An 11,430-nucleotide genomic window follows, 5' to 3' on the forward strand; every position below is an offset into this window, starting at 1 on the left:
CAGGAAAATATACCACATATATTGAAAATGAACAGCACTGACATGCTAACTAAACAGATATAATTGAAGATATTTTAGAATATGGACCAGTGCGCTAACCCATGATTCTGATTCTGGTCTTCACTTAATTGTCAAACATCCTGAGGGCCCATGGATCTTGTAATGGAGAGTACAAAAGATTCTATAATCTTTATTCTTTCAAGGTCAATATGACGGAGATCTAGCACCTGTATCCACAGTGTTAACCAAAAATAGTACATGATGTTCAAAATTCAACTAGGCATTTTCAGAAGAGCTAGGACAAATGCGGCGTGTGTTCTGTATTCTTTTTTCTGTATTAACTATTCACAATGACCATACTCCCGAGACCTTAGGTTTTTTATGCAGAAATACATTTCACAGACCCGAATAAGAGACATCCATCAAAATGCTCTTAACACAAAGGAGGCCCAATCAGGCTGGTGGGGTGGGAGTCTCTTTTCAAAGAGTCTTTGCCCCCAAGCGGCCTGGATTTGTCGGGCTATAAAAAACTTTTTCAACGACGTGTTTTTAACGGTTAACAATCAGCTTCTCTCTGGCTATGCTCCTGATCAGGCATGATGGTCTAAGGACCAGACGGCCACCTACGATGGCCTGTTTTGACCTGAGGCTATATGCCCAACTCCGAGTACTCTACGCCTAACAGCTAGCCTCCAGACCAGCCTTCTTGGCCAGACCTTCTTATGCCTTGAACTGACCAGATCTAGGATCCTGAGTCTCAGGTACCTACCCATGGTGATATGTATTGGTCGGATCGTTTCCTGGAGAACCGCGCAGTAGCTGACATTTTTGTATCCGCTAATGATGTTCCAGGGCTCCTAGCAGGGGGTGAGGAGATAGCCATTCAGGCCGTGCAACAAGAAGAGGCTGTGGATGACCTGGTATAGGCGCCGGCCGTTTGGAACAGATCACCCAAGGATGGGATTATGCAGACATGGCTCTTGAACAAACTGATGGACCCTGATTGAGACATTTTGAAAGGCTCTGTTCAAGAGTTTGATCGCGGCTCTGCCGGATATAATAACAGATCGGCACCTAAAAAGTACCGGGCAGGGATGTTTAATAGACCAACCCAGCCAGACACGGCCTGCGTGTCTGTTTGACACTGACTGGCTCAGCAGCAGCTGTCTGTTTTCCGCAAACGTGGCTCAGGAGCCTGGTCATAAAGACTCTGGGCTGCTTCAACATCTTTCTGCCTTTTCACCAGATTCACGCCTTTGTACAAAATGCTGTCGACGATTGGAAAAATGAACATTCTATTCAGGAGTCGATTGTACAAGCCTTTCATAACATGGACGCTGACTCTTACTCAAAAAACTTTCTCTAAACGCCATTTAATGGAACTAATAGGTCTGATGGACCTTTAAGGTTTTATGGGTATACGACCTGGAAAATCAGATGAAGTGTCTGAACTGAATGTACCGGTGAGATCACCAGTTTTTTGTCTGCTTTTAATCACGCTGTTTAGTTGTAATATTGTTTTTGAAAATGACCAATAAAGTACCATTTGATTTTTAAACCTTAATCCTAATTTCTTTCACCGTCCAGGATGGAGGATCATTGAAAAAGTTTTTTATAGCCCGACAAATCCAGGCCGCTTGGGGACAAAGACTCTTTGAAAAGAGACTCCCACCCCACCGGCCTGATTGGGCCTCCTTTGTGTCAAGAACATTTTGATGGATGTCTCTTATTCGGGTCTGTGAAATGTACTTCTGCATAAAAAACCTAAGGTCTCGGGAGTATGGTCATTGTGAATAGTTAATACAGAAAAAAGAATACAGAACACACGCCACACGTGTCTTAGCTCTTCTGAAAATGCCTAGTTGAATTTTGAACATCATGTCCTATTTTTGGTTAACACCGTAGACACAGGTGCTAGATCTCCGTCATATTGACCTTGAAAGAATAAAGATTATAGAATCTTTTGCACTCTCCATTACAAGATCCATAGCACCCTCAGGAAGTTTGACAATTAAGTGAAGACCTGTCAGATTCATGGGTTAGTGCACAGGTCCATATTTTAAAATATCTTCAATTATATCTATTTAGTTAGCATGTCGGCGCTGTTCATTTTCAATATAGGTGGTATACTTCCTGTCAAAAGGTTAAAATAAAACAGAGATCCGAGATACTCCTATTGAATCAGCAACATTTGTTATTAAGTGTATAGGTTTGTCTTGCATTCTAATTCTTAAAGTGATATTAAACTATTGTTAATTTCAAAGCAAAATGCAACCAATCATTTTGTTTATAACTAAATTAAATAATCCTTATAAATAGATCCCAGTGCTTGATAATACTTAACACTAATTGATATCATTAAATGATACTTCTGTGTTTTATTCAGGTTTACTATTTATTATTTTTAATTTGCCTTTTTAAGTTTTATTAAAAAATGAACTCTTTAAGACATATTCAGACTATTCCAGACTACGCATGTCAAAAAAGCTTATTTATTTCAAAAGGTTTCTTTTCGTGCTGGTTTTGTCACCTATCAATGTTTTTTATACATCACAGCAGTTTTTCAAATTGTAATAACTCCTTTATAAATCCACTTTTTCATGTAATTATTTATTTCATAATTAACTTTATTTATTTAGGCATAAATGTCCTTACCATCAAGACTACCAGTCTAGTTCATATTCTAAACTCCAATATTTAATGTTCTTCCTGAATCAGGAGGAACACAAACCTGACTTTTAGTTCCAGATAAGATTCTAACAATAACCGGCTAATGTTAATTTGCCTCATACTAGCAGATGTTAAATAATGTTTTCCCTAACTCTTTGCAACTCCGTGGAACTGGTAAACAGATGACAGTTTAGCTGATAATATACCTCAGAACATGTAGGTTCTGTTGTAGTGTGCTGTGATTTTGGGGTGATCCCTTGTTGATCCGGTCTTAATTATGTTTTTAATCTCCTCTGTGACTTAGTATTTGTAAATTTTAGTTTTTACTATCTTATATTTGTGATAGGGGCGAGTCAATGTTACATTTTGGAATAATAATGTCTAGCTTAACTCTGCCCCTGACTATGATCCCTGCACAAACCCTGGTCCTTTGACTCGTATTCAAGACGTTTGCAGACACTTGTTGACTCTTGGAATCACAGTTTAAACTTACATCCCCTTCACCCTGAATGCTACTAAAACAAAGGGGGCTTTTTCACAAACAGAGGGGAAAAGCAGTTTTCAATGATAGCTGTCCTATGTAACCTGGACTAACTAAAAGAAAGAATAAACCACAAAGTTTTAGTAAAATTTTAATCCTTGTGCTAACACATATAATATTATGTAACTATTTACTAAAATTTCCATCCTGATTTGCCTAACGTGTCCAGTATAAGCCTAATCATTGGCCCTGTAGTGTACAGGCTCCTATAACCTACTATAACCATTCTTATTTTCAGGGTTCATAACTGATGTAAAATGGAAGGCTATTACCAAGCATTAACAGAATTTCTAAAACTTTGTATTATACAAAGCATCCTAAGTACCAAAGTGATTATAGCCTGTTGATGAAAATGCGGTTTTAAATTAAAGCCTGAACAAGATAACTGTTTTCTATTCAAAATATAAAATGTTTAGTAAATAAAGAGACTAAATACAATTTATAACAAAATGGAACACCGATGAACGGCTGAATAACCAAGGAAATCTAATTTAGCTTGAAGTGCCACAGAGTGTTTTACAAATAATCCCCTACAACCGTAGTTCTCAAACTGTGGGCTGGCCGACCTAGGGGACGCGAAGATGTGAAAAAAAAAAGAATCAAATATGAAAAATACATCTATTGACACCAAAACAAAATAACTTGAACTACATTCTGATACTAGAAAAATAAATATTGAGTTAGATAAAAGTTGATAAAAGTTAAGTAATTATAATAAAATATGCATCTATGGTATATCATTAATTTTAAAAAGGACATATTGGTAATAGTGGTCTACTTTAAAAAACGTTAGGGGCTGATTAAAACTGTTATGAAAACTCTGTTCGCAAAAAAAAAGATATGATAGAAGATATCAGATGTCTCCAGTTCCTACCCAGTTCCTTTAGGGACTTTATACTGGCTATTATCATTTAAAATGAGATCAGTCAAGAAAACTGCTGGAAAAAATGGGCAGAACTCTTTTGGAAACAAGGATTTTTTTATGTTTTAAAATTTGACTTTTACAAAGATGCTTTTAGATGCTTTATTTTCTAAAGATGCTTTATTTTCATGTTAAAGCAACTGGTCATTTTACGTGACTACTGAAAATGTATTTTGTTACCTGGAAAAAAACTGAAACATCTAGCAATACCAGGTTGTGTGACGTTCAGTGTATTTGACCTATAATACTTTTCTCTTGCCTTTTATGGAGCTCTGTCTAATTACCTGAAGTTACAGGAATTGGGAAGTGATGAACTATTTTGGTAAGAATATGTGTTAAGGTCTACATAAGAGAGTATAAAGGGAAAAGTGTCACCCTAGGACCCTAGCATGACAAAACAAAAATCATAATTGAGCTTTTCTGTTTAACTTTTAATTAAAAATAGTGAAACTGTTTTCCAGTTATCACCTGTGTTAATAGAAATAATTTTAGTTTTTGAGTAGACAGAAAATATCAATTTTGTGCTAGTGTAACAGTGAGTGCTTTTACATGCACGTACAAAACTGGGATAAGGTGAGTAATCTGTCTAAAGGTAGAAACCTGCTTTCTTAAATCTCCGTTTAAATGCACAAGTGTATTTACAGAGTTTTCCTTTGTCAAAAGGCTCCTATGTTATAGAAATGAGCTAAGGAAAAAGTTAAAATCATCACTGTCCAGAGCAAATCCTAAAACACACGTGGAATCTGTCTCTTGTGCAGTGTGGGATTACTTTTAAAAATAACTTTAATTATATTACTCACACGTCTAAAATCACCCAGCCTTTGGGGGCTACTATTCTGTATTAAAATAATTACTTTTCATTTAGCGAAATGAATGAAAACACAGTTGCCTTATGTCTATTAAGCATTCGCTTTGATATATGCTCCTGGATCCCGTTCATCATTGGAGGCTGTCCCTAACCGGTTGTAACAAATGAGAGTTTATAAAGTTAAAATGTTTCGATATCCCAGACTTTTAAAAACATGCGGACCCCTGTGCAGAGATTCCCCTGCTACAGCGAGCCCACTTCGAAAGAGTACGCATTTCACAAACGGGCCCTTCTGTACGTAGTTCAGAATACTGACCGCTTATTACGCCAGAGCTAATACACAACCGGCCTGCGCTTTTAAACCATGCCTGAATATTCTCAGAGAAGAAGCTCGATTTGAATTTTCAGATGTTGAGACAAACTATTTGATTGTAAAGCCCGTTTCGGTATGAAAAAACTAATATTGTTTGCTTCAGTCCTTTGAATTTGTTCATTAATCGTCATACACGCAGATAGATAGAAATAAATGCTGCATCTTATATTATACGCACACACGAGCGCGCTCATGTGCCTACACACGAGTGCGCGCCCGCACGCACTTGAGAATAAACTTGGAAATTATTCATATTAAGGATAAAATATAAGGGTTCATCCATCCGTTTTCTAAAAACATACTTGTTTGGCGCATATAATAATCAAAAATATGCCATACCGTGATCCTTGAGTTTCCGACGAGATTCGTTGTACTCTTTCAGTATTAACGGCCTGCTGAGTAATGGACCGGTCTGAACACTTATTTATATACCCAAAAAAGCGGTATTTTTGAAATTTGCCCGGTGATCTGTAATAACAGAGCTTTCCCGTCATTTTAACTGGACACCTGTGTAATGGCCGTTGTCCGGTGTTTAAATCCACACCTTTGGATGGACGATGAAAAGTCCAGATTTTGTTTAATAGTATGAGTATGAGTTTAATTGTGTATATGAGGGGCAATGTGCTTTGGAAAGATCGGATTTGGCAAAGAGTATTTTAAAGTTCCTTTCTCTAGCCCCTGATATCCGATCTGATTAAGGCATTCAAACTTTTAGAAAAACTAAACATTTCTTCATGATGGGATGATTAACATGGGTAGAACAAGGGATTGTTTTAGATCGATTTAAATTAAAATTATAAATATATTAATTAATATAACATTTAGACGTCTCAAACGTGATTTAAAAGGGAACTGCTGCATCATATTTAACTGTGTGATTTTTAAAGGGCTTATATCAAACTAGTTATCTCGTGTTTTACACATTATCATGAAAGCCTTTAACTTTTAAAGAGCCATGCGTCTTGGGAACAAGTTACGTGCCCAACGGCACGTAACGGCATCGGGATAGTAGAAGGGGGGTATTACGCCCAGCTGTTGACAAACATGGGGGCTGGGGATGAGGTGTTTTGGCATCTGTGTTAAGACAATCGCGCACTCCTGTGCCTGGGTTAGGGGATGGGGGAACTTACACACAGCTCCGAGCACATGGCCTGCACTGACGGCTCTAGCTACTCTCCGGGCACAGTCTGAACAGCGAGAGAGAGAGAGGGAGAGAGAGATCCTTTCTGTGTGCTTTGAAATACGTGCCCTTGCCTGCACATACGCGTAGAGCTTCTACACTGGCCAGCTCGCGGGCGCACGCAGGGGGGCTGTCTGCTCGGACAGCTTGTATTTCAGTGTGCTTTGAACTACACGCACAAGCCTGCGGGGGCTGCTAAAAGCTGACTGCTTGTCTTTCTGTGAAATGGGAAAGGCTGGATCTCTAAGTGGACTTAGATAAAAAAGTGGCTCACAAATGATAAAGTTTAGATATATTAAAAATAATAGTTACATAGGTACAAGGATTCTTACCCAAAGCAATATTGGCTGGAACGGCGACAAGTTAGATGGTCCGGCCGGAGCATGTGTGTGTATGTACTGTATGTCCTCGGAAAAAATGGCCCAGGAAGTGGAGGGGCCAGCCAACAGGTGAGGCTGTCTGGGTATGGATAGGAACATGCCTGAACTTGTCGAGGGTCCGGCTGCAACATGCCTGAACTTGTCTTAGGAAGAAGGGGGGTGGGCTGGGAATTGGTTGGGGCATGCTGATGGGTTCAAGGGGGGCGGGGGCTTAGGCAGCCCTTGGGCATGTCTGGACTTGCCCTAGTGAGATGGGGCAGGGCAGGTGGCCAAGCAGGGGGGCGGGGTGGTGGTGGGTTCAAGGAGGGGCAGACATCCATCAGATTGCCCTTGACAGTTTCCTGGGGAAAACAGATGGCCAGGCTAAAGGTCATCAAACATGTGGTTTGGGGAGGGGACTTCCGGTCATCAATCCAAAAGGGGGCAGGGCTAAAGGTCATAAATCATTTTGATTGACAGTTTGACAGAAGCACCCTGACATATTACTACTACTATAGCATGGATGGTGCTCTAATTAGTTACCCAGGTAACTTAGCTGCATTTTTGTGGAGAAAATATAATATCTCCAGTTAGAATGAAGCCCACAGATATTAAAAAGCCAGCTGTTCCAAAAAAGCTATCACAATTATTTACAAATACAATACTTCTGGAAGAATCTCATCTAGGCGACAGTGGACCTATTTGGTCATTATGTACAACACCATGTGCGATAAAAACTTAAACCAGGAAATCACCACGAAAACCATCAAATGTAGTGATGGAGGGGTGATAATTTGCAGCCACATGTAATGGATGCCTCTGTATCATGAGCTCTGTTTTTTACCAGAGTATTGTAAAGTAAAATGTGAGGCCATCGTTCCTTCAGTAAAGATTTCCTAAGGTTGGATCATACAAAAATATAATGATCCTAAAAACACCTGCAAATCAGATATCTGTTTATGCATCTGTCAGGCTGTTGTGATGGAACTTTAAAAATTCTTCCTAATGGCCACACTCTCTGCCTTAATTTGACACTCTTCTGATGTTAGCCATTCTATTTTCTACTGCTACATATTCTACCTGGTCATTGCATGCCCATTCAGTGCCAGAGTCAGTACTTGCATGGAATAAACATTTTCCTTTAGACATCTCCATTATTGTAGTATTTCCCTCTACTTACCCTTTACCTGTTTTCTCAAGTATAAATGTACTCATCAAGTTCGTTTTCGGGTTGGTCTACTGTTGCACTTTAAGATGAACACACACATACATAGCTATATACACACAGACCCTAACAACAACAGTGCCCCACACACACACTGATTAAGCTTTAGCACTTTAAACCACACAAGTGCTTTAGAAATAACGCAGCCTGTCACATAGCACTTCAAGAGACTTACTTATTATCGGCACAAACAGCATACAATGTTTTAATTATATCTCCGACCTAAACATTACTTTTGGTCTACAAGAATACATTTAAACATACAAAGGTTCAGCATCCTTGACTATAGGCCATTTATCAGCCAAGAATACCTTACTTTATGTACTGTTCCCTATTATTGAGTGGAGCTCTCACTCGCAGCCTTAATAAACCTCGCAGCACAGAGGAAATGGCAAATATCCGGCTGCACAAGGTGCTCAAAGAAATCTAACTTATTACTTCAATCACTCTATAGACATTAAGATAAAGCTTATAAAGTGAAAATCAGCATGGTATTTATTAAAGGAATAATAATAATACCACTGGAACAAAGAATAATAGAAAATAGGTACTGATAGAAAGGTCTGAATATGTATAGTCTTTAGAAAAGGCTTACGAAAAGTTAAAGATGACAAGAACGATCAATGTTCATGAAAATGATGCTAACTAACTGACTAACTGGTCATACGTGTCTTTGTTTTCTTTTCTGGCATTACTATTGCTGCTAAACTGCTGTTGGCCTCCCACTGGAGATTACCAGACTCTGTTACTTCATCTTACTGGAAGACATCCTTCTTTAACCTTAGTCCTCTTTGAACTTTCTGCATCATAGATCAACAGCTCATCCAGCTCTACAATTCAGAGATGGTTTACTGGGGTTCAGTTGATCAGGAGCTGGGTTGAGATTTCCCCATGATGTGGTTTCCTTTGCATTATGCCACAGTTTCCTCCATGTGCTGGCTGACTCCTGGATTGCTGTCCCTTTTTGTTTTTGTTTTGTTTAAATAACACTCACCACTTGTCAAGGCTTTGTTGATATTTTGGTGTATTCTTTTTTCTAGTTAATTAGTTAATATGATCAAAACAGAAATGTTTTCATGTTTTTCAGTAGTGTATGTATTGAATATGTTTGATAAAAATGTAAAAAAATTACTGATATTACTGCTAAAGGGAAAAATTGTTTTTCCTCTTGTGGAGGATTGCCGGCTTTCCATGCCAGTCCGCACCCCTAGGCTGCCGGGAGGAGCTCTCCCGACAGCAGGATCATGCCCCGAGGTCCAGCAGGGCATTATGGACCTTGTAGTATTTTTACACAACCCTGCTGGATACCTTGGGGGCCACCAGGAGTCGCTGTGGGGGGGCTTATGGGCTCTTTTATGCCCTATGACCCGGGAGTACGTCATGGTCACGTGACAGGAACGAACAACGTGCTCCCGGGTTAAAGAAAAGGACTGATTGCCCTGACCCGGAAGGAGTAATGAACTATGGACTGTCGGGACAGGAATACCTCCGGGTCAGGGGCTATAAAAGGACGGTGCATCAGTCCAGACACTGAGCTGAGCTGGGAGGTAGAGGAGCAAGTGTCTGGGCGAGGAGGAGTGTTTATTATAGTATCGAGTATTGGATGAGTAGTGTGGAAGTTGCTTGGTGCACTGTGAGTCACAATAAAAAGTATTGGACTTTTACCCGTTGTTTGGAGTCATCCCTGAGGGTTCAAGGGCGCTATATAGCGCCTTCTTCACACTCTTTTATACAGAAGACATTTCTTTGATTAGGTGGCTGTTTATTTGCCCAGAACAGGAAGCCCATATCAAGTTTCCATAATTGTATTTTTCATATTAAAATGTTTAAGTCACAATTTCACTTATTCATTGTCTTTATTTTTACATATGCAGAAGAACATTGTGTGCAGAAATGTGTCCCCTGAAATTTTCCAAACTCCTGACATTATAATTCATTCCTTCTGTAGTTAAAGAAATATATTCCCCAACAAGCTCTAATGAACAGCAATATTTCTTGGGTGAAGAGTGACAAAGGAGTAATTTTTACAAAAGAAAAAAACAAAGGAGGGACATAAAGGTGAGAAGGAAACCTTTATTGTTACAATTCAATGACAGTGAATTCTGTAATTCAAACACCATACCACAGCTTATGAGCACCACTCCAGGTTTACAGTTTCAGTTAGCAACTATATATGTCTGTACTGTATGCTCAATATCTAATTATCTTACAATAAACTATTACATATGGAAATTTTAACAAAATAAGAAAGCCTTTTTGATACAAATAAAAAGATGATAAAACAGTGCAGTGATATTTTCCTCCAGTTCTTGCTTTGAGTTTAGAGTCCATCTTCTTTACAGTATATAATTGATTTGCTTATCCTCTGTCATAACCTTATGTATGGATGTAATCTGCAGCTCCTTGTGACTTGTGAATAACCAATAGGCTTGAAAATGAAAACTACAGATAACTGTTTGTAAAATAAAAAGAAAATACGTAGAGAGTGATTGATTTCTTCTTGTTCTTTTCACAGGGTAGTGTGGATCCTATAAAAGAGTGACATTCTCTTTGCAGTATGTGGTACACAATTGTTTTATGTTAAGTATGTATTACAGTAACCTTTACACAATTTAGATAAAAATAAACATAGATTTCCGTTTAATGCCAAAAAGTTTGATATAATTTAGAATATTATTAAATTTATCCTGTTGTAGCAGAGAGTAGAAAACAAGACACTGCCAGTAACATAGTTGCTGTGGCTATCTGCATATCTCTTTTTATTTATTTGTCTACTTGGACTTAATAAAATGAAGATCATCATAAATCTGTCTCTTGCATTAGTTTTAAGTTCATCTAGAACAGTGTTTCTCAAACTCGGTCCTGTGGACCCCCTGTGGCTGCATTTTTTTGTTCCAACCAGATTCCTAATCAGTGACAACACCTTATAGCACTGATCTCATTTAATTAGCTGGTATTTTTTTTCATTTATTCGACATTCAGAAAAGCATAGCAGCATGATTTTTACATTTATAAGACACTTATAAAAATTTATGCTTTTGCTATAGATTTAAATGCTTAACTTTCTATTGTTGATTTCATTATATTTTGTCCTTTCTCTGTGCAGTTTTTCCCCCTTCATTGTATCTTAATAATGACAACTTAAAACGAGCAGAGCAGACACACTGGTAAACAACACTGAATTGTGAAAGACTGCAACTACTTTAGCGTCAGACCCACTAATTAGTAAACAATGGATTAATTAAACAATTAGAACACCTAGAAAAGTGGAATGAAAATCAAGATGAAAATACTGTTAAAAAGAAAAAAAAATACATTATTCCTATATAGCTGCTTGATACATTTTAATATT

The 11,430-nt window shown here is 38.2% G+C and overlaps 1 protein-coding gene across 1 annotated transcript in view; it reads left to right on the plus strand.

The window, feature by feature from the left end:
- LOC120539083 (macrophage mannose receptor 1-like) overlaps positions 1–10,974 on the plus strand; it is a 48,171-nt gene extending 37,197 nt beyond the window's left edge. The window contains exons 7-8 of the mRNA XM_039768818.1: positions 10,027–10,136; positions 10,594–10,974. Of these exons, the coding sequence (XP_039624752.1) occupies positions 10,027–10,134 (108 nt within the window). The 3' untranslated portion in view covers positions 10,135–10,136; positions 10,594–10,974. The remainder of the gene's footprint in view (positions 1–10,026; positions 10,137–10,593) is intronic.
- Positions 10,975–11,430: the final 456 nt, after the last annotated feature.

Source organism: Polypterus senegalus, chromosome 11 (genome assembly GCF_016835505.1).
Source record: "Polypterus senegalus isolate Bchr_013 chromosome 11, ASM1683550v1, whole genome shotgun sequence".
Taxonomy (NCBI): Eukaryota; Metazoa; Chordata; class Cladistia; order Polypteriformes; family Polypteridae; genus Polypterus; species Polypterus senegalus.